Genomic DNA, 24,468 nt, shown 5'->3' with positions numbered 1-24,468 from the left:
CCGAGCACATTATAGATCCATTATAGATTTTAAAATTATTATTTTAAAATTTTATTTCCATTCATTGTTTTATCCCCACCTTTTAGCCTATTTCAGACTTTTTTCCCACATTGTCCCCTCTCCCAACCCCACCCTCACTTACTCATCCTGCTTTCTACTCTTAATGTCACCTCCTTTAGCCAGTATCACCACCATCAACACCCCTTCGACCTTTTGTTTATGACATCTTAGGCAATCTCTCCTTTGCCTCCACCTATCACTCGCCTTCTATCCAACTTCATCTGTCCTAGCCCTGCCTCCTATATTTATTTCACCAGATTTCTACTTTTCTTTAGTTCTGAAGAAGAGTAATCTGGACTCGATGTTAACTTTTTCTCTCCACAGATGCTGTCAGACCTGCTGAGTTTTTCCAGCAATTTTTGTTTTTGTTTCAGATTTCCAGCATTGGCAGTATTTTGCTTTTACTTACATTTTAAACCCACCCTGCTTCCATCTTTACTGTGATTATATCCTGAACTTTTGATTGGGTGAATAATTGACTTTTAGAATCTTTTTAAAGTCAGTCAAATCCCATTTTTTGATGTTGCTGCCTAACAAAATGGATGTTGGGATTGAAGAAGATGAAGAAATTATGTACAGTTTAAAAGAGCAATTTTCCAAATCCATACCCCTTGCTTTTGCATAGCTCAGAAGTGCAAGCAACATGTGATATGGAGTGATGGCAGGAAAGGAATGGGTTGGTTACTTTTTCTTAGGTTACTAATTGTGCTTGAAGAACTTATTTTAGTAATTTTGGACTATTACCTCAGTACTCAGCTTATTCATGGTGTTTGATAGACTTTGGAGAGAAAAATGTTTTCTTCAGTTTTAAAGGTTTATGCAGTGGATCACATACACCGTCGGAATACTGGGCTGAAATTCACTTTGGCCGTTAATGCAAGTTGGAGAAGAGTGAATCGACTGTTCCTTTCACCCTCTTTCCTTCTGAAGGGCTGTAAAGCAGATGGCCAATTGATCTTGGCTCAGTGAGTCAATAATTCCCTTGCCTGGCAGCAAACCGATAATTAATGTTTCTTTATTATATCATATTTGGGACTGGGTAGCGCTGTATACTTTGCTATTTCCACTGAGACTACAAGTGAACCCAATTCAAGGTGATAAAATGAAACTTTCTTCTCCTGTGACTTTATGTGGAATGAGGATTGGGAATCTAAAACAAGTTCCTAGTTGCTATGGATTCACAACACAAAACAAGAATTAAATTGACCATCTCTCTCAGATTTGCCAAAAGAATGATTGAGTGAGAATGTGAAAATGTCATACTACTGCATTCAGGCTTATCTTTCAAGAAATAGGCTAAGATACGATTGAACAAGTGTTTGCAAATCACATCAGTGAGCCCAAGGATTGCATCGAAGGGTAATTGAAGAGTTTTAACTTCCTAGTGTTTTGCCTGCACAGTGGTTCTGGGGACAACTCCAGTCATGACAAAAGAGGCAGATTTCCAACAGCCCTGACCATGGCACATTTCTTTTTGTAGTTTATCTCTTTCATTCTACCCCCACCCCCCCCACCCACACCTCAAAAAACATTTGTAACAGGATTTCTGCTGCAGTTCTGGTGGAATGGGAGCAACTCTGAGGAAATTCTGGACCCTTATCTGGACAGTATATAAAACTTCCTGTGGGTTTCCAAAACCTTTCCTCTTTATAGATCTGTGAAATACTCGAATAACCTGGTGTGTCTCACCAGCATTTCACTTTGTCTCATTCATGTAGAAAAGTCCTTTCCAAAAACTGTCACCTCCTCAAAACCTTTGGGGTAAGATAATTCAGCTCCCATACAAAATCACAAACATCCAACAGGCTTGGACACAAGAGTACACTCCTCTCTAGCATCTCTCCATGATCCCTTGCTCTCAGTGTCAAGCCTCCACCTCATAACCTTTTCGAATGCAATTTATCATCTGAAGAAATGTGCTGCCACTTTGAAGACGTGCCAACTATTTTTTAATACACAGTCGCAGAGGTTTCAGTTTCCCAATAAACTCATAGACAAGAAAAATGAAACTAATAAATCTTGTAATCCATTTGGATTAACTTTGCTTAAAGCCAGAGCAGGCAGAGTTGTCTGTGATGTGATGTGTGAGGCACAAATGATGCCCTGAGGATTTGCATGGCTTATTTTCTTTTCTGCTATGTTAAATGAATGTTACTGCAGTGAAACATCCTTCCTTATATTTGACTTACTTCAAACAAAGTTTTTTGTTAGATCTAGGTTAGGAAAGGTCATGAGTCGGAATTCTGAATAATTTTAACTTGGGCACCAATGCTGCTCTGATCAGAAATTAGTGCTTGGGGACTGTTAAAATCAGCTTGGTTTCTGATACGGGATTTAACTCAATAATAAAAGCTGATTACAAAGCAAGACCTTGCATTTATACAGCACACCATCAGATCTCTCAGGACTTTGCTGATTACTTTGCATCCAATTAATGATTTTTGAAGTACAGTCAGTATTATGTGGTCAAACGTGGCAGCAATGTTACAAATAGCAATATCTCACAAATATCCATTACCTGGGGGAATGGGGCTGATTAGATTGCTCTACTGAAAGACAGCATGGACTCAATGGGCCAAATGGCCTCCTTCTGTGCTGTCATGACGCTATGGCCTGAATATTTGCTCCCATGTCAGGAGCACAGAGTCAGGACAAGTCCCAATTCCTCAAACCTGACCCAGGAACAAGTGCTCCGGAAGGTCGGATTTTCCATCCGAGATGTGGGGGGAATGGGTGAAAATGGGAATTGTGGTGGGCAGCCCCAGAAAGAGGCCAGAGGCTGCTGGGCGTGGAGGTTGGCTGGGCAGAAGGACTGCCTTGGTGCACCAGCACTTTGTCGAAGTGGTGAAATAAAATAAAAAAACAGCCCTTCAGCACACACCTGTCACCCCTCCACACACTCCCAGGCCCCAACCATGCCAATCCATGTCAATTCATGCTTCCCACCACCCCCATGGCCCCTAATACCCTCCATGCCAACCTATACCCCTGTACCCATCCACATGGCCCTTTATAGCCCCTATGCCAACATAGTACCAACTCATACAAACCCATGTCGCCCGCCCACCATCCTTTGCCCTTATATCTACCATGCCAACTCAACCAGTATCCATCATGGGCAGACCTCAGGACCCATGCTGAGATTAAATAATGTTCTTATGTGTCTATTGATGAAGTTACTTGTTCCAAACGCAACTTGGGGGAGATGATGGGGTAGCAGTATTGTCACTGGAGTGGTAATCCAGAGACACAGGTTAATGCTCTGGGGACTTGGGTTCAAATCCTGCCATGGCAGATGGTGGAATTTGAATTCAATAAAAATCTGGATTAAAAACCTAATGATGGCCATGAAACCATTGTTGATTGATGTAAAAAGCCATCTGGTTCACTAATGTCCTTTAGGAAAGGAAATCTGTCACACTTACCTGGCCTGGTCTACATGTGACTTCAGACCCACAGGAATGTGATTGACTCTTAAATGCCCTCTGAACAAGGGCAATTAGGGAGAGGCAATACATGCTGTCCTAGCCAGTGATACCTATATCCCATGAAAGAATTTTTAAAAAGCTCTCATCGATTAAAAAAAACCCAACCACTATATTTAACTTCCTTTAATCCCTTATTTAAAAAAAGACATGGGAATTCATAGTCCCACTTCAAAGAGTTTCTAAGCATTTGGGGCTGTCAATCAGACTGTGAACTGAAAGGCACCCACTGTAATAATGAAAGACTGTGAAATCAGTCATACAGCACTAATCCTGTAATGATGACCTTCAGGCTTATGTCAACAGACAGAGTGGAATAGAAAGCACTGATTTGTTTAGCGCTGTAGTCTGGATTTTTTAAATCAACTTTTTAAAGGATAGGAGCTTTAAGTGCCTTGACAACTGCCTTTGACACCAATGAGCTTGACAGTTCCCATGAGTTTATACCCTTTTTACGTAAAATTGTGTCTACCATTAACAATCTCAAAGGGTACTTTACCATGCCTAAAGGATACCTTACCTCTCCAAAAGGCTATCCTATCTCCCCAAAGAACTCTGGCAGTTTTAGGCCTTCTCCTACCTGGCCTAAAGTGCAGATGTCATGTTTTAGATATACCACTAGCCAAAATCGTACCTGACTGAGGCAGCTGCACTTTAATATGTGCAGTTGCCTCCATGAACCATGGATGTGTTAATTAGAATCCACCCCCATTCCATCCCCCCTAAAAAATGGCGGAGGCCAGGTTCAGAGAAAGGAACTCTGGAACTAGGCCTCTACTGCCATTTTTGCTGAGATGGAGAACCTCTTTGAATGCACAAAAATTCTGGCCTCTTCTTTTTTTAGCATTGGCCAGGGCACTGGGAGATTTCCATGGTTTTTATCTGAATAGTGGGTGGAGGTGGGGGGATGTGGGTATAAAATTTCTGTTTATATTGCCCACTTTCTGCTCATGTTCATTTTTAAATGAATGGTTGCATACTCATTCAATTCATCCATTTTCTGCCTCTGAGGCAAAGAGAGAAGGATTTCTGTCCCTTAACTCTTTGTTACCCTGGGCTTAACCTCCTGAACTATCAGTTGCTGAGGGCTTTTAATTGGACCTGCCGTAGGGATGTAAAGGGTGAAATTGGTCTTTGACAATGCGGTAAAATGAGTGATAATGATGAATCAATGACCCAATGTATACACCACCAAATTTCCTTTCTCATTGTTGTCACTGTGTGATGTAAAACAAACTATCAGACCATTATCACCCATTCTGTGCTCCAGTCAAAGACCAATTTCACCCAGCTTATCTCTGATTTCATTAAGCCAAAGTTAGTGGCAGCATTCCATCTCGTAAGATGATGGCTTGAGCATTGGAAGTCACTGTTCAGCATCGCCTAGTGTGTCTCAGGAGCCCTGTTTTGACATGCCAGTCTCTGCCACACTTGATGCAGAGGAAGACAGTGGGCTGAGAAGGTGCACAATTCACTAGCCTGTTTTCCCTGGGTCCTCTTCTCAGCGAGCTGGCAAGCTGAGCTTTTCGTTTCTGCTCACTTCTTCCAATGTCCTTCCAAGCAGTCAGCCTCCAGAGGTCATGGCCATCAGCGACTGTCTCCCAGTTGTCAGTGTATACACCCTCAGGAAGTCATGACCCAGTGGCCAGATTGCCATATAGAAGGTCTTTGGGTTTTCAGCCATCGTCTATTCAATGAATGTGGCTGAGCCAGCAGAGATATCATTAGCAATGAGTGTATGCTGATGGAATAGCACGCTCCAGGACCTCTGAGTTAGTGACCTTGATCCCCATGATATGCTGAGGATGTGTCTGAGTCAGCAAAAGTGGAAACCATTCAGCCTTTTCTCCTGCCTAGCAAAGGTCGTCCAGGTCTCACACTGTCAAGAAGTGTGCAAAGGACACAGACTTGGTAGAATCACAGCTTGGTGTTTTCAGTCATGTTATTGTTATTCCACACTCTCTTACTCAGCTTGGACATAACAGCTGCAACCGTTTCAATGTGTCTGTTGACTTCAGCATCAAGTGACAGATTGTTGGTGATTGTGGAACCTGGATATGTGAAGCTGTCAACAATCTCCAGAATCACATTGTCAATGCTGATAGATGATGATATGACAACATCCTGGACCATGACAGTTGCCTGCCTGATGCTGATGTTCAAACCAAACTCTTTACTAGTGAGAGAGAGTCTGTCCATTTGAGGGTGTTCCTCAGCATGGGATACTAGTGCAGCATCATTAGCATAGAGCTAATCTCTGATCAGGCAAGCAAGCTGAACAGCTTTGCATCAGTTCTGGTATGTAAGTAGACACCCTCTGTAGATGATCTGAAGGCAAATGGCAGAAGGAAATAGAAGAATATGCCGAAGAGTGTTATCTCAGAAAGTGATCTTCTAACTCAGACAGCTGCAAGCTGTGAACAAAGGAGACCACTGTATATTGCCTTCATTGGTCTCACCAAGATATTCGATCATGTGAGCAGAGGCAGTCTATTTAAGCTGCTGGAGAAAATTGGCTGCCTGCCAAGGCTGCCCAATGTGATGTCTTCTTTCCATGACAACATGATGGGTAAAATCAGGTATCACAGGCGACATTGGACCCCTCTGCATTGTGCAGTGTGTTCATCCAGGGCTGTGTCCTGGCACCAACAAGTGGTATAATCATCACTTTGTTGCTGTCACTTGCCTTCAGATCACCTACAGGGGGTGTCTACTTACATACCAGAACTGATGAAAAGCTGTCAGCTTTGCTTGCCTTAAGCTAAAGTAGCTGGTGAACAACATTGAATAAGAGAAAGCTTTGCTGCTATTCTTGTCCATAAAGAGCCATTTCAAGTATCTCACCTTGCTGGGATATTTCCATTTTATCAAAGCTACAGAATTTTGCATAAGTAAACATTTTTGATGTTGGAATTGTCAACAGGAATCATTTTATTACAGTGGCACGAGATGCCTGAGGATGATTTCCCTTTTGTCTACTAACATCCAATGACTATGCTAACCCACCTGAATCCAGTCCTGTTAGCTTATTGCCAAGATAAAATTTACACTTGGCCAAGATAGGGGATATTAGGAGCAGTGACTAAAAACTTGTTCAAAAAGATAGTTTTTAAGGGAGGATCTTACAAAGTGAGAGAAACATAGAGAAGTGGGGATATTTAGGGAGAGTATTCCAGAGCTTAGAGCCTCGATGATTGGGCAGTGTGTAAGCGTACAAGGAGCAACACAGATATTCCTGAAGGCTGTGTGCTTGGATGAATCAGAGATAAGGAGGGGCACAGCCATGAAGGGATTTGAACACAAAGATGAGAAATTTAAATTGGAGGCACTGGGGATTGGGAGTGTAAATCAGCGAGCATTAGGGTAATAGGTGAATAGGACTTGGTGTGAGTTAGAATATGAGCATTAGAACTTCTAAGCAACTGCAGTTTATGGAATGTGGCAGATGTTAATCCAGTCAGTGGAACATCGGTATCTACAGATGAGATAAACATAAATGAGGGCTTAAGCAGTTGGACTGAGGTGTGTTATGATGTTATGGCGATGGAAGTAGTTGGTCTTTGTGCTGGGGAGGATATGGGGTTGGAAGTAGAACAAAGGGTTAAAAGCGATGCAAACATTGTGAAAATTCCAGTTCCTGTGGCACTTGGAGGTGGTGGAATGTGTGCTGGCTGATGAGTTTAGAGATACTACTTACTACCTGCCAAATGTTTACATGATTGGGAGGATGTGAAAAGTATTAAACTTGACTCCCAAGATATATCATTAACTGTAGAAGCTTTAGTATATGTAATTTAGATTAACTAATAACTATTTTTTAAAAATTCAATCATGGGATGTGGGCCTCGCTGGCTGGGTCAGTATTTACTGCCCATCCATAATTGCCTTTGAGAAGGTGGTGGTGAGCTATCTTCTTGAGCCACTGCAGTCCCTGTGGTGTGGGTTCTGGGTATTTCAGAGACAGCTGTACTGCTGTGGGTCTGGAGTCACATGTAGGCCAGACCATGTGAGAGCAGCATTTCCTTTTTATGACAACACATATTTAGACTTACAATTCCAGTTCTTTTTTTACAAAACTCAAATTACACAATCTGGATTTGAACCCAAGTCCCCCAGAAAATTACCCTGTGTCTGGATTATTGATTCAGTGATAATACTGCTGTGCCACCACATCCCTGACATTTAATGATGACTGGGGGAAAGTATTTGCTTCTTACGTCACACGGTGGCCTCAAAGAATTTTGAAGTTTTATTTGGAGAATCGGAATTTTGAAATGTTAGCATTCTAAGTCTCAATCAATCTAAGTACTCATTCCCAATTTATTTTGTAATCAAGCAATGTACTTTTACAAGCAGTAGGTCATACGATTAGTTGAAAAAAATGTTAAATCTGATGTTAGCTAGATGCACAAGGTGAAGTTTACACAATGAACAGCATGATTAAAGTATATTTTCATTGTTCTAACCAGATGTCCTATATTCCTTGCTCACTCCTTATATAATTGAGAGCTGTATCAGTGATGTCAGTGGCAGGTGTTTGAAGTAATATGCTACTTTACTGCCTGTAATTCAGTAGTTAGCCAATCTGTATGCTGTCTTATCTAATCAGATTTATTTCTGGCTTGCCAAAGCGATGGGAATTTCCTCTACAGAACACAGCAGTCATCAGCCTTTGCATTCAAGTAATAATAAATGCCTATTTGACTCCAATAGCCTGATCATACAAGATAAGCACAGTTACTGTTTATGATCAATGGCCTGGTTCTTGGTAGGAAATTGCATTTTGAATCATCAGAACATCATAAAATGATTCACAATATTGTTAGATCCCTGCACTGGAGGAAAAACCAATGCATTTCTCAGCTAGCTCTATAGTGGTACAATTATCATTGCTTCATATGCTTTCAGCACAGGACATAGGAACCAATCAGCAGAAAGATGTTCTTTGGGGAATCTACATATACAGCCACATTAATAATTTATGTTTTTCTTTGGCTAGATATGTACAAGATTTTATTTCCACTTTTGAAAGGGAATTAAAATGAAAAGAAACAAATCATTTCAAAGTATTTTTTATTTCAACAAATAACTAATTTAAGAAGTGAAGGCATCAGAAATTTGCAATTATGGAACTCATTCCTGAGCACTCTAATAACAGGGGTGCTTGGAAACGATATTCTGGTTTGTTTAATGTAATTGAAATTAGTGGAGATTTGGAAGTTATTCAAATGCAGTCAAGTGATGGAAAGGTTTATTTGATGTACGATTTATTTGAATCCTGAAATGAGATTATTAGCTTGAAGTGACTGCAGGTATCAGTTACAATCTGTAAAATGTATTTATCTTCTTAGCCAGTCCCTCGGGATCGAGGACGACTTGCTTCCACTCTGGTTCAGTGGGTTCTGAAATGGCTGATAAGTCCAATGCACAATCTGCAGACTCTACCATATGCGAGGCAGGTGATGATTGAAGGATCAGGGTAGTTGGATTGTTTGGAGGTGCGCCCACTGACGCCTCGACTCCGCCTCTGCAACTTGCTAGTGAATTCTCTTGATGTGTCTGGTGTCTTCCTGAATAAACATTCTCCATTTTGGTCAGTCACAATCCTGGGACTCCTATGGAGTCGACAGGGGTGTTGATCTCTTCAAGGATGCTTTGAGGACATTCCTAAAGCTTTTCCATCATCCTCCTGGGAGTCTCCTGCTCCGACCGAGTTCTGAGTAGAACAGTTGCTTTGGGAGTCTGGTGTCAGACAAATGAAAAACATACCGTGCCCACTGGAGCTGGCTTTGTGTGATTAATGCCTCGATGCTGGGAAAATTAACTTGAGAGAGGATGCTGTTTTTGCACCACCATTTACTACAAACTTCATAAGGGGCTTTAGTTAAGTTTTGTGCTAATATCAACTGCGGGAATATATGCTGATCACTAGTCCATTCTGTGATAATGATGCTTGGAGACATCCACACTGAATTATTCAAGATTCAATGGTCTGTCGATTCATAATTTGTAACTGCTAACCGGAAAATAATTTGGCCAATGAATCGCAACATAGATCTTCAACATGCATATTTATCCTTTGAAAGATCTTTATATGCCAGAGACAGACCGATGAATTGGATAGAATCCCCCAAGGTAATGTTAATACTGGTAATAATGGAGATTTAGAACAGTTCTTTTATAACTGCAAATGTTGATTAATCTTATTCAGTAATAAAGTAACAGAGATCTCACAAATGATAAATCTACTAAAATAAATAAAAACTCTAAAAAAAATTCATTAAATTAAATAAAATGGAAAGATGTAAGCTTAGATTGACTTGCTACCAGTATTAAAATAAGGCTAAATGGAAAGTGTAGGCCTGAGTGTAAAAGCATAAGGACAGTGTAGAACTTCAAAGGCAAGTTGGTGGAATGGACAGACAAGTGGCAGATGAAGTTCAATGCAGAGAAGTGTGAGGCCTGATAGGAAGGACATGGAGAGACAATATAAAATAAAGGTTACAAATCTAAGATGGGTGCAGGAGCAGAGTACCTGGGCATATATATGCAGAAAGGCATCATTGAAGGTGGCAAGACAGGTTGAGAGAGAAGTTAATAAAGCAGACAGTATCTTGGCTTTATTAAAGGGCCTTTGTCCCTTTGAAGTTCTACACTGTCCTCCTCACAATGCTTTATGCTTTTACACTCAGGCCTACACTTTCCATTTAGCCTTATTTTAATGCTGGTAGCAAGTCATCCTCCAGAGGTCCCCAGCATCACAGATGCCAGTCTTCAGCCAATTCGATTCACTCCAAGTGATATCAAGAAATGGCTGAAGGCACTGGATACTGCAAAGACTATGGGCCCTGACCACATTTCAGCAATAGTACTGAAGACTTGTGCCCCAGAACTTGCTGCACCCCTATCCAAGCTGTTCCAGTGAGCTACAACACTGGCATCCACCTATCTATGTGTAAATTGCTCAGGTGTGTCCTGTATGTAAAAAGCAGGACAAATCCAACCCGGCTAATTACCACCCCATCAGTCTACTCTCTATCATCAGTAAAATAATGGAAGGCGTCATCAATAGTGCTACCAAGTGGCACTTGCTTAGCAATAACCTGCTCACTGCATCAGTTTGGGTTCCAACAGAGCCACTCAGCTCCTGACCTCATTACATCCTTGGTTCAAACATGGACAAAAGAGCAGAAAACCATAGGTGAGGTGAGAATGACTGCCCTTGACACCGAGGCAGCATTTGACCGAGTGTGGCATCAAGGAGCCCTAACAACACTGGAGTCAATGGGAGTCAGGGGGAAAACTCTCCACTGGTTAGAGTCATAACTAACACCAAGAAAGGGGGTTGTGGTTGTTGGAGGTCAATCATTTCAGCTCCAGGACCTCACTGCTGGAGTACCTCAGGGTACTGTCCTCAGTACCATCTTCAGCTGCTTCACCAATGACCTTCGTTCCATCATAAGGTCAGAAGTGGGGATGTTCACTGATGATTGCACAATGTTGAGCGCCTTTCACGACTCCTCAGATACTGAAGCAGTCCATGTCCAAATGTAGCAAGACCTGGACAATATCCAGGCTTGGGCTGACAAGTGGCAGTAATATTCACACCACACAAGTGCCAGGAAATGACCATCTCCAACAAGAAAGAATCTAAACATCGTCCCTTGACATTCAATGATTCAATGGCATTAGCATCACTGAACGCACCCGCAGCAACCCCACCCTCCCCCCGCCCCCCCACCACCAGCGGCCACTGTCAACATCCTGGGGGTCATCATTGACCAGAAACTGAACTTGACCAGCCATATAAATACGGTGGCTACAAGAGTAGGTCAGAGGCTAGGACTCTTGTGATAAGTTACTCACCTCCTGACTCCCTAAAAGCCTCTCCCCCATCTACAAGGCATATGTCAGGTGTGTAATGGAATACATCCTACTTGCCTGGATTAGTGCAGCTGCCACAACACTCAAGAAGGTTGACACCATTCAGGACAAAGCAGCCCACTTAATTGGCACCACATCCAGAAACCTTCAATCCTTCACTCCTTCCACCTCCAACGCACAGTAGCAGCAGTGTGTGTACCATCTACAAGATACACTGCAGCAATTCACCAAGGCTCCTTAGACAGCACCTTCCAAACCCACAACCACTACCATCTAGGAGGACAAGATACTTGGGAACACCACCACCTGGAAGTTCCCCTCCAAGTCACTTGCCACCTTGACTTGGAAATATATCTCCGTTCCTTCACTGTCGCTGGGTCAAAATCTTGGAACTCCCTCCCTAACGGCACTGTGGGTGTACCTGCACCACATGGACTGCAGCAGTTCAGGAAGGCAGCTCACCACCACCTTCTCAAGGGCAATAAATTCTGGTCCAGCCAGCAAAGCCCACATCCCATGAATGAATAGAAAAATTGAATATAAAGGCATTAATATTTTCAAAGCTTTTGAATGAGTTTTTTTTTAATTGACTGAGAAGCTGGCTGTTGTATCCCTGTAGAACTGGTAAATAGTTCAGTGTATGTTTTAGAAGTGCACAAGCATAATCTTCCAGTTATGCGTCATTTTCATTCTCCACCTTGCTCTCATGCTGACCTCTCTGTCCTTGGCAAAATCTGAAGAGGAAGATCTATAAATCATCATATATTAAATGCATACCCTTTCTTCCTAATGTCTGCTCCCTTAACACAATTATACTTCCAGGAGATTCTCTTTCCCATATCTGTAAATATTATGATTCACTTATAATTGTAGAAGTTAAAAAATGTGCTGCACTTTCTTTCTATATTCTACTTGGATAATAACTCAACTGGACGCAATTTGCCAGCATTTTAAAAATATTAAAACACACCTCTATATTGTTGCGCTCAGACAAAAGCAAAATATTGTGGATGCTGCAAATCTGATATCAAAATAAAAAAGGCTGCAAATATTCAGCAGGTCAGCCAGTATATACACAGAGAAAATCAGAGTTTATAGGCTGGATTTTATAGTGGGGGGTGGGCTCCTCAGCTCCTTGCTTAAATGTCAGGGGCGAGGCCACCTCCGCTTGGCGGGTTCACCCCACAGTAATTTGACAGCTATTGGGCTTTTAACTGGGTGCTGGTGGGTCTTCTGCCCCTTCCCCTCCCCCCTCCCCTTCATCCCTAAGGGAGAAAATCCCATCTCCAAGAGCAACTGGCCAATCAAATGGCTGGCAGGTCTCTTGTCCCACCAGCACCACCAGGAGCAATGGCCAACCTGAGACTGTAGCGAGTTCCTGGGGTGTAGGGTGCTGCAATGGAGCCTGGTCTTGAAGGTAGGTTTGAGGTGTTGCCATGTCTAAACTAGCAGACTTCAGTTGTGGGGGGTGGGGGGGGGGGCGGTGGGGTGGGGGGGTGCGGAAAGTGGGTAACAGGCCAGGGTGGCCAGGATAGGGGGGGCAGGGGAAATGCAGTGGGGAGGGGAGCCGTCTTGCCACCAGTCTACCAGGTTTCACCTAGTGGGCTGGACACTTGGTCTCCCCATGGATAAAATCTCAATAGCGGTGGGAGGGGGCTCTTAAATGCATTTAATTGGTCACATAAAGCCTCAATTGGCCCATGGATTACTAGGCCTCCCAATGCCTTCCCCATTGCTGGTTAAATCGCAATAAGAGAGGATAGGAAGGCACCAGGAATGAGACCATTGCCATGGTGCCCAATTTTAAAAGCCCACGCCCCTAGAGGATCATAACCTCTTGTTTCAGTTTAATGAGCTTTCATCAGAACTGGGTAAGTTTAGAGGTATGACAGGCTTTAAGCAAGTACGCTGGCAGCCTTCTGTCTTGTAAGGTAGTTGTTTGCTGGTCACTCTGTGTTCAGCATCGCCTGTTGTATCTCAGGAGCCCCACTCTGATATCTCAGTCTCTGCCACATTTGCTGCAGAGGAAGACAATGGGCTGAGAAGGTATACGATTTACTGGCCTCTGTTTCTCTGGGCCCTCTTATTGTCCAACTAAGCTTCCGGTTTCTCCTCACCTCTTCCAATGCCCCTCCAAACAGTCAGCCTCCAGAGGTCACGGCTGTTGGTGATTGTCTCCCACTTGTCAGTATCAATGTACGCCATCTTCATATCTTGCCTACAGGTCTCTTTGTGTTGACACCCAGGAAGTCATGGAACTGATGAATTAATTAATCATATAATTGAGTTTGAACCAATTCAGAGAAGTTTTGCATGATTCATTCCTGGGATGAGGGACTTACCTTATGAAGAAATCTTGAACCAGTTGGGCCTGTATCCGTTAGGATTCAGAGGAATGAGAGGTGACTTTATTGAAACAAGTAAGATCCTGAGAGGGTTTGATAGGGCGGATACTGGGAGGATGTTTCCACTTGTGGGAGAGACTAGAACAAGGGGCCACAATTGAAGGATAAGAGATCTACTGTTTAAGACAAAGATGAGGAGAAGATTTTTCTCAAAGGGTCATTAGTATGCACAATTCTCCTTCCCAGAAAACAGTGGAGGCTGGATCACTGAATTTGTTCAAGATGGAGTTTGACAGATCTTTGATAAGGGAGTCAGGGATTATTGAGGGGAGGCAGAGAGGAAAGTGGATTTGAGGCCACAGTCAGGTCAGCCATGAACTTATTGAATGGCAAAGCAGGTTTGAAAGGCTGAATGGCCTACTCCTGCTCCTAAGTCCTATGCTGTTATGACCCAGTGGCAAGTTCATGTCCAGAAGGTCTTTGAGTATAGGGTTGTCATCCACCTGATGAACGTGGCCAAGACAGCACAGATGTCATTGATTTAGCAGTAAGGGTATGTTGATGGAATTAGCACATTCCAGGACCTCTGAGTTGGTGACCTTGTTCGGTCAAGAGCTGCTGAGGAAGTGTCTGAGACAGTGAAGGTGGAAACTATTCATCCTTTTCTCCTGCTGAGCATATGTCGTCCAGGTCTCACACTGTCGAGGAGTGTGCTGAGGACACAGACTTGGTAGAATCACAGCTTGATGTTTTCAGTTATGTTACTCTTGTTCCACACCCTCTTACTCAGTTTGGATGTAGCAGCTGCAACTTTTTCAATGCTTCTGTTTATTTTAGCATCAAGTGACAAATTGCTGGTGATCGTGGAGGTCAGAAATGTGAAGATATCAACAGTATTGTCAATGCTGATAGATGGTGATATGGCAACATCCTGGACCCTGACATTTGTCTGCCTGATGCTGATGTTCAAACCAAACTCTTTACAAGTGAGAGAGAGTCTGTCCATTTGCTGCTGGAGATGTTCCTCAGTGTGGGATACTGGTACAGCATCTTTAGCATAAGGCAATCTCTGATCAGGCAAGCCAGCCGAACAGCTTTCAATCAGTTCCAAGAGCACCACCTTCCTCCACCACCCCCATCCCCACCCCACTTCACCTTTAAGCCCACCTGGTGTAGGTACACCCACAGTGCTGTTAGGGAAGGATTCCAGGATTTTGACCCAGCGACAGTGAAGGAACGGTGATATATTTCCAAGTCAGGATGGTGAATGAGTTGGAGGAGAGCTTCCAGTGCTGGTGTTCCCATGTGCCTGCTGCTCTTGGCCTTCCAGATGCTAGCGGTCGTGAGTTTAGAAGGTGCTTTCTAAGGAGCCTTGGTGAGTTCCTGCAGTGCATTTGTAGATGGTACACACTGCTGCTACTGTGTGTCGGTGGTGGAGGGAGTGAACGTTTGTGGCTGGGGTGCCAATCAAGCCGGCTGCTTTGTCCTAGATGGTGTCGAGCTGCTTGAGTGTTGTTGGAGCTGTACTCACCGAGGCAAGTGGGGAATATTTCATCACACTCCTGACTTGTTCCTTGTAGATGGTGGACAGGCTTTGGGGAGTCAGGAGTTGAGTTACTTATTGCTGGATTCCTAGCCTCTGACCTGCTCTTGCAGCTATTGTATTTATATGGCTAGTGCAGTTCAATTTCTAGTCAATGATAACCTGCCAGGATGTTGATAGTGGGGGATTCAACAATGGTAATGCCATTGAATGTCAAGAGGCGATGGTTAAATTCTCCCTTGTCGGAGATGGTCACTGCCTGGCACTTGTGTGGTATGAATGTTACTTGCCATTTGTCAGCCAAAGCCTGTATATTTTCCAGATCTTGCTGCATTTGGATGTGGACTGCTTCAGTACCTGAGGGGTCACGAATGGTGCTGAACATTGTGCAATCATCAGCAAACATCCTCACTTCTGAACTTATGATGGAAGGAAGGTCATTGATGAAGTAGCTGAAGATGGTTGGGCTTCAGACACTACTCTGAGGAACTCCTGCAGTGATGTCCTGGAACTGAGACGATCAACATCCACCAACCACAACCATCCTCCTATGTGTTAGGTGTGACTCCAAAGAGCAGAGAGTTTTCCCCTGATTTCCATTGACTCCAGTTTTGCTAGGGCTCCTTGATGCCACACTTGGTGAAATGCTGTCTTGATGTCAAGGGCAGTTACTCTCACCTCACCTCTGGTTTTTAGATCTTTCGTCCATATTTGAACCAAGACTGTAATGAGGTCAGGTGGAACCCAAACTGAGTATCAATGAGTAGGTTATTGCTAAGCAAATGCCACTGTTGGTGACCCCTTCCGTCACATTTCTGATGGCCGAGAATATATTAATGGGATGGCAACTGACCGGGTTGGATTTGTCCTTTTTGTGTACAGGACATACGTGGCCAATTTTCTACATGGAGAGATGGATGCCAGTGTTGTAGCTGTACTGGAACAGCTTGGCTAGGGGAGTAGCAAGTTCTGGAGCATTTGTCTTCAGTGCTATTGCTGGAATATTGTCAGGGCCCATACCCTTTGCACCATACAGTGCCTTCAGTCATGTCTTGGTATCACGTAGAGTGAATTGAATCTGTGATGCGGGGGACTTCTGGAGGAGGCTGAGATGGATCATCCACTCGGCATTTCTGGCTGAAGATTGTTGCAAATTGTTCAGCCTTATCTTTTGCAATAATGTGCTGGGCTCCCCCATCATTGAGGATGGGGATATTTGTGGAGTCTCCTCCTCCAGTCAGTTGTTTAATTGTCCACCACCATTCTTGACTGGATGTGGCAGGACTGCAGAACTTAGATCTGATCCGTTGGTTGTGGAATCACTTAGCTCCGTCTATCACTTGCTGCTTATGCTGCTTGGCATGCAAGTAGTCCTGAGCTATAGCTTCACCAGGTTAACACCTCATTTTTAGGTATGCCTAGTGCTGCTCCTGGCATGCCCTCCTGCACTCTTTATTGAACCAGAATTGATCCTCTGGCTTGATGGTAATGGTAGAGTCGGAGATATGCCAGGCCATGAGGTTACAGATTGTGTTCGAGTACAATTCTGCTGCTGCTGATAGTCCACAGCACCTCATGGATACCCGGTCTTGAGTTGCTAGATCTGTTGGAAATCTATCCCCTGTAGCATGGTGGTAGTGCCACACAACGTGGTCGAGGGTATCCTCAATATGAAGATGAGACTTTGTTTCCACAATGACTGTGCGGTGGTCACTCCTACTAATACTGTCATGGACAAGTGCATCTGCGACAGGTAGATTGGTGAGGATGAAGCCAGGAATGATTTTTCCCTCTTGTTGGTTCCCCCACCCCTTGCTGCAGGCCCAGTTTAGCAGCTATATCCTTTAGGACTCAGCCAGCTCAGACAGTAGTGGTGCTACCGAGCCACTCTTTGTGATAGACGTTGGAGTCCCCCACCCAGAGTACATTCTGTGCCCTTGACACCCTCAGTGCTCCCTCCCAGGGCCATTCAACATGGAGGAGTACTGGATTACAAAACTCAGAATGCAAGGTTATTCTATTGGACTTTGTGTCTCCAACCATTTCACCTAAAAATCATGCACATTGCAGGGAAATCCCTGTCCAGAAATTAAAGAAATCCAATTAGAGCTGATTGACCCAGACCAAGGTGAATAGAAGTGAGGGACCAAATGGCCTACTTTTGCTTCTATTTCACATGTATGTATATGTTTGAATGTGTTTTGTTTTTGTTTTGTCTTTTTGTACCTTATAATGAAATGAGAGTGAATCTCATTTCATTGTTTTGTGATGGGGAGGTGTAACGAGGCTGTGCTCCTTTATTTTTGAAAATGTGATTTTCAGCTTTTAACTGACTGGAAATTTTGCATCTGAACTGGGACGGAACAACCTGCTTAAAATGCAAGGTCACATTCCAAGGTGAAAGTAAGAAACAAGCAAATCTCCCAAAGGTACTGTGAAGAGAGAGATATTCCCTATAATGCAGACACCTGAAACTCATAACTGTCAAAGGAAGAGACACTAAAAATGCAAGTTCCTGGATATTGAAACAATGGCTGCCAGAGATAGACATACCCAAACTCTCTTAGAAATACACAATGGGTGAAGTATTTCAAGGCAAGGCTGCCCTAACATTAGAGAGAGATTGCAAGTGATACAGGCAGTGTCAAGAAAGCCTTCAGCAGAGGAAGCAAACTGAAAGCTGCACTCCCCCCCTCTTTCTCTCTCTTTTGGAATAAGTGTGTCACACTGATTGAGAAACCAACTCTACCAGAAACCTACTAGCGAACTGAGACCTTGTAATAATTGCAATTTCTTCTACATGTGACCCGCGTCCAAGAAACAAGCTAACCTAAATCAGCCACAGCATTTAACATCCACACCTCAAGGAGAATCAAAGGACACAAAACTATTTATTAGTTTATCTTTTTTTTTTGGACTCTAACTCTCCTTAGTTCTGATGCCTGTATGTGTGTGTATGTATGCATGTGTGTGTGTATGCATGTGTGTGTGTGTGTAATAATAAATAATAATAAGATAATCTTGTTTGCTTGGCTCCTTATTGCTCACTGCTTAAATAGTTAAATACATTCTGATCTCGGAAAGGAAAAGAAACTTCAACCTTTGTCGTGATTGACCAAGCTGGTTGAGTAGAGGCATATCAGTTCACCCCTTCTCACCTGGTCACTTACTGTATTGGCTGATCACAATGTGGTCTGCTGCACATTGCAGAGGCCAAACATAGGCTGGGTGACCGCTTTGCAAAATACCTCCCTTCCACAAGCCTGATCTCAAGCTTTCAGTCACCTGTCATTCAAATTCTCCATCCTGCTCTCACTCTGACCTCTCTATCCTCGGCCTCCTACACTGTTTCAATGAACCCCAAAGCAACACCCTGCTCAAACCCTTCTTTGTCTCTGAGCTAATATCCAGCCCATTGTCAGAGGAGAAGTTAAGGTAAAAATGCTTCTACCACTAAGATGCAATGAAGCTTGAAGAGAAGATTCGACAACTATGTGGATATATTGGAGATTATCACCTTTTCACATATTGGACATAAAATCAATCAGGACCTAATGCATTTCCATAATTCATCTCAGTCTATTGAGAGGGAATCTTTTAAACTTGCTTGCCCTGTGCACTTTTAGGGTGGAGGTCAAGGACTACCATTCCCAGCATGCCTGGGGCCTTGGTGCAAATGCAGAGAACTGCAGGAAAATGGGCCACGTGTGCTCGGTTCCAAATGGGCCACCAGTGCTCGGTTCCAAATTTGTTTGACAGGACCTGGGGCGATGGCACAAAAAGAATGACCAGGTATTATGATCCCAGCTGAGGTTACCCCTGGATAAGCCTGATCCCAGAGTGGAACTCAGCTTGATAGATCCTAACTTCTATTTGTTTGTTTAGAAATGTGGAGTGTGGCTACTGAACAGAGTCACCGGGAATCAGCAGCTGAACTTTTAACAAAAGAATAAAACATTTATGCAACAAGAAAAGATAAACTATATTACAATATTCCTTCACCCACAATTATACCTTTACAAACATATACAGATTTGTAAGGATAACACACGTTACAAAAGATATCTTATACTCTAATGTACACAGTAAGTACCCAGTCCATGTAAACCTATAGCACCCTGTGGTCAGACACACCACACTCTGAAACCAAGTGATAGATGCCACATCAACCAAATGCTATGGATCTCTCCTCAACACCCCCCTCCCCCCCACAGATGCTTGTTACACTGTGAGCCAACCAGTCTCACTGAACTCCATCCTTCATACGAGGGATTCCAATCTGCACTCTCCAAGACCTCATCTTGGAATCTTCTCCCAAACCGATGCTTTCTCTCGGATGCCTTCCACAAGGGTTCGCCTCCTGTGTTTCGAACTCTCCTTCAGATGTTCCTCTTCCCTGGGTCACCACATAAATTCAAGCTGTCTTCAACACACTCTGTCTCATCAACAGTACACCACTGCCTCACATGCCAATAGCAAAGAGTTACAGTTATCTCTTTGGTCCTTCTCGCCTCTTGCAAGCTAGTGTCATTTTAAATCTGCTTTCTGCAGCTTTTGTCCCTTTAAATCTGGAGCTTGGAGCCTTTCTCTCTGCCCCTTACTCTTAACTTCACTTAACATGACTTTTCCCAGGTTCCTGCCCTTCCTTTGACTAGAAGGTCATCTTTGGACTTTCCCTTCTTCCACTGCCCTGGATTTTTGGGGGTTTTCTTTAGCTTGGGACTGGCTATCTGTCCCCTTTGCTTCAGCCTCTCCTGGCAGCAACTTTCAGAACCAACCGCACTCAAACAGCTTCCACAACAACTGCTATTTTTCTTCTTCTGTGTGTGTCTGTGGGGGGGTGGAGAGGGGGGACCTGCATCTCCCTTATTGCGAGGCAACATTCCAATCCTTCTACACTTGTACGTTTACCTTTCCTTTATAGGGGTCATAAAACTCCTCATTAGAAATGTAAGCACCTTTCTAAAGTGAAACTAAAACTCCATTTGACCTGTCTTAATACACAGGTACAGAAATACAAATCAATTTTAAACTTTAGAGCTAAAACTCATTCCTAACAATCACAAATACCAATATAACTTAGGTAAACTATCTCTATTTCCTAACACCAGGTGGCCAGGGTTTTGGTACAAAAACACTAACATGGGACCAAGTGGGGTGTAGTGTGGGGATGCTGGGGATGGGGTGCAGTGCATAAACCATCCCATGAGACGATTGGCTCTGTGCAGCAGAAATGCTGTCATTAGGTCCATGAAGCTGGGGCTCGGGGAAACCTAGGAGTAGTTGATAGCTCCATTCAGGAAAAGCCTGGGAGTCATATGTCTGGTTGGGTAGCTGAAAAAATTGTGGGATTTTTCTTGGTTGTGTCTACCATTGAGTGTGGAGTTTTTGGTTTGTGTTCATCCACAGTTTGCCTGTTAATTCCTGTTTGACTTGTGTTAATTCTGGATGTTAGGAGTTTAGGATGGATAGTGTTAGCTGTTTGCTTTGTTAACTCTTGTACAGTAAAAATTCTTCTGTTTGGTCGAAACCTTGGAATCTTGTGGCTTTATTCTCTTAGTGAGTCACTGGGATTTCAAACTTCGTCCACTTTAGCAAAAAACTTACTGGTCCGTAATTGAATTGTGCCACTAATTTTTATGTCATAGTTCAATGAAATTTCTCATAAGCAAATTAAAAATTAATCTCTCTGGCTCCTGAATGCAATGGATTGATTGTAGGACTGAGAAGAAGCAACTATTCCAAACTGCCTTGAACCTAAGATGCCAAATTTTAGTGTGAATGCTTCCACCACATTCCTCCTGACATTATTTTGTTAGGAATTGGCTTCCTTATTGGACCTGCTTTCACTGAGGTTTCTCCATTGGAAATTTATTAAAATGACAGCCACTCTACTCCCTCATCTAGTTCCGATCACGCATTTCCAAAGTTGAAATACATTTACTAATTCTTTGAATTTCATACTCAGTATAATTGTGGCAAATCTTCTTTCTCTTTGTGGGGTTACTTCATTAGTCCAGAAAACAGATGTGGGACGAGGGGAGAGAAGGGTGAGGTTTTTCTTTCTGTTGATAATTTGAAGAAAACACATCAACGCGAGTATCTCAGATCAACCTTTCACTAATATGATGAGGAATGAATCCCCAGGTTGCTTTTCCCCTGAAAATTCACTGTATTAACTGCTTCTTCTCCGCAGCCATCATTGTTCTCTTCATCACCTTGAAGCGGAGTAAAAAAGAGCCTCTCATCATCTCGGAAGAAGATATCAGAGAAAATGTGGTGACATATGATGATGAGGGAGGAGGAGAGGAGGACACAGAAGCGTTTGACATCACGGCGCTGAGGAACCCTGCAGTAGCTGAGGAAGTGCGATTTCGGCGAGATGTCAGACCAGATGTACAGCCTGTTCCCAGACACAGACCCCCCTCAGCCCCAAACAGCCCTGACATTCATGAGTTTATTACACAAAAACTGCAGGAAGCTGACCTGGATCTAAGTGTTCCTCCTTATGACTCTCTCCAGACATATGCATACGAAGGTCATGGGTCCATAGCAGGGTCAATAAGTTCACTGGATTCAGTCACCACACACTCGGAACAGGATTATAATTATATTGGAGATTGGGGACCTCAGTTCAAAAAACTGTCAGAACTGTACGGAGTAGATGAGTCAGAAAGAACCAATTAGTTTTCATTCCCATAGTAAAACACTTGTATGTAAAACAAAGAAAAAACATCAGATTTCCATTTCTTCAGCTACAATTGTTCCACAATTTTACTGTAGCAGCAAGTGCCCTTTTAATATTTTGAAAGATGGGTTCAACAAACAAATGAAAAGAACACATTTTGAAAATATAAAAAATAAACAAAATATTTTCCCTGGTGTATATTTTTTATTGTTTAATAAAGTTCATTGTTCCACAATAAAATATACTGTGCTTTAGTTTAAGGATAGGCAGAGTGATTACACATGTCAAGATAGTTTGGCATACAAAGGTCTGGAATTAAAATTGTGGCAATGTAGAACATCGGGGTCACGTTTTTATAACATGTTCTTTTATTTTCCATACACACTAGTGCTGGAATAAAGTAGACAGGATGCAGTACTGTGCAGTCCATAGTATTAGAAGATTATAGTGCAACAGGTGTTCTCTATAACCATAAACCTTATACACAAATCCTTTTGAATTGAGCAATATTTAATTCAAAGAAACCTTCACTATAGAATGGGTGGTGATGAGCATGGTGGTGGTTTCTTGTGATAAGTTATGATAGGTAACATGCATTGTAGGTTGATGAAGATTTCTCCAGGGTAACCCACCTTATGCAGATATCTGTACCATGTTCAAATTGAGGTCGTCTGCCAGATTTTTCTTCCTCCAACAGCATTTTTTTTTAACTTGAGGATGAAGTTTGCCATTAGCATCGAGGAGCAGCTGTGAGATGCATAGCTAATGCTTTCTGCTACTTGAATAATTGGAGAAGGACTCAGGGATAATCATAATGTTGGCCCAATAAACAAATTGTAGTAATGTAGAAATAGCTTGCACACACTGCCAACAGAAACTGAAGTTTATTTTCCCATTCGGAAGAACTGTATTCTAGTTATGTACATTCTGTTTTTTCATGTGTTGAAGAACCATGACAGGTTTCCCACAGATTATTCTACAAATAACTTGTTTGCTCAGCTGAAATGTCAACATTAAGATCTGTGGCAAAAACAGAATTACCTGGAAAAACTCAGCAGGTCTGGCAGCATCGGCGGAAAAGAAAAGAGTTGACGTTTCGAGTTCTCATGACCCTTCGACAGAACTTGAGTGAATCCAAGAAAGAGGTGAAATATAAGCTGGTTTAAGGTGTGGAGGGGGGTAAGAGAGAGAGAGAGAGAGAGAAGTGGACGGTGGTGGTGTGGTTGTAGGTCCCTACAACCACACCACCCCCCTCAACTTCTCTCTCTCTCTCTCCCCCACCACCACCCCCCCCACCACACCTTAAACCAGCTTATATTTCACCTCTTTCTTGGATTCACTCAAGTTCTGTCGAAGGGTCATGAGGACTCGAAACGTCAACTCTTTTTTTCTCCGCCGATGCTGCCAGACCTGCTGATTTTTTCCAGGTAATTCTGTTTTTGTTTTGGATTTCCAGCTGCAGTTTTTTTGTTTTTATCTCTGTGTTTAATTGACTGCCACTGCTCTTCAAGAAATGCCTGCCTCCTTGAAGAAGTTCTGTTCTTCTTTGCGACAAGATTTCCGTACCTCTCTTTTGCCTTGCTCACCTTCATTGCTTTCCATTTCCCTCCTGGTGTTTGACAAGGTGTTTACTAAAACCCACTTTCACAGCCATATCTCCTTTCTCAGTGACTGTCTCCGTCTCCGACTTACCCCACGTGGATTGCAACTGAAATTCCACCCCTCATGTTTCGAACCCACCCAGGATTACAGGTATCTCCGGGACATAAAACGTTTCTCGGACTGCTGTTCCCGTCACATTCTGAAATCCATGCTCAGTGCCATGCGCCGCCATATGAACACACTCGACCTCTCCCTCCAGCAGCACCGCCGTACCCTTTTTCAAAGCTGCGCGTGCCCCCAGTTTCATTTTATTCTTCGGCTCATCCGACGCCTCAACAAGAAACTTTTTCTCTTTCTCTCAAGTGCTAAGGAACGCAAGCTCCAACAACTCATCGACACCAACACCCATCTAGGACCCTCCACCCCTGTCTGTCCCTCCGTCCCCACCCTATCTTCCAATCCCAGCCCCAGCCGTGTATTCACTATACCCCCTGACCTTCCCCTCTCCGATGCTGAATGTTCAGTGCTCAGCAAAGGACTTAGTTTCATATCCTTATGCCCTCACCTCAATGAATTTCGGGCTCGGCATGATGCTGAACTCTTCTTCCGCCGTCTTCGTCTCCGGGCTCACTTCTTTGGGCAGGAGTCCTCTCCCCATTCAACAGATCCTTTCACCCACCTCCAATATTCTCCCTCCACCTGGACCCCTCCCTCTGGATTCTTACCTTCTCTTGATCTTTTCATTGAGAACTGTCGTCTTAATTCTCTGCTCCTCTCACCCATTCTAACCTGTCTCTCTCTCAACTTACTGCACTCCATTCTCTCAGGTCCAACCCAGACATTGTCATCAAACCTGCTGAC

The 24,468-nt window shown here is 43.2% G+C and overlaps 1 protein-coding gene across 3 annotated transcripts in view; it reads left to right on the top strand.

Moving 5' to 3' along the window:
* The window catches only part of LOC121276107 (cadherin-18-like), a 361,197-nt gene extending 339,017 nt beyond the window's left edge, over positions 1-22,180 (top strand). For all 3 annotated transcript variants that reach the window (XM_041184065.1, XM_041184066.1, XM_041184064.1), the window contains one exon: positions 21,514-22,180. In XM_041184065.1, the coding sequence (XP_041039999.1) occupies positions 21,514-22,004 (491 nt within the window). In that variant the 3' untranslated portion in view covers positions 22,005-22,180. The remainder of the gene's footprint in view (positions 1-21,513) is intronic.
* The last annotated feature ends 2,288 nt before the right edge of the window (positions 22,181-24,468 follow it).

The sequence above is a fragment of the Carcharodon carcharias genome, chromosome 3 (assembly GCF_017639515.1).
Source record: "Carcharodon carcharias isolate sCarCar2 chromosome 3, sCarCar2.pri, whole genome shotgun sequence".
NCBI classification, from domain to species: Eukaryota; Metazoa; Chordata; class Chondrichthyes; order Lamniformes; family Lamnidae; genus Carcharodon; species Carcharodon carcharias.
This window is presented reverse-complemented; position numbering and strand designations above follow the sequence as displayed.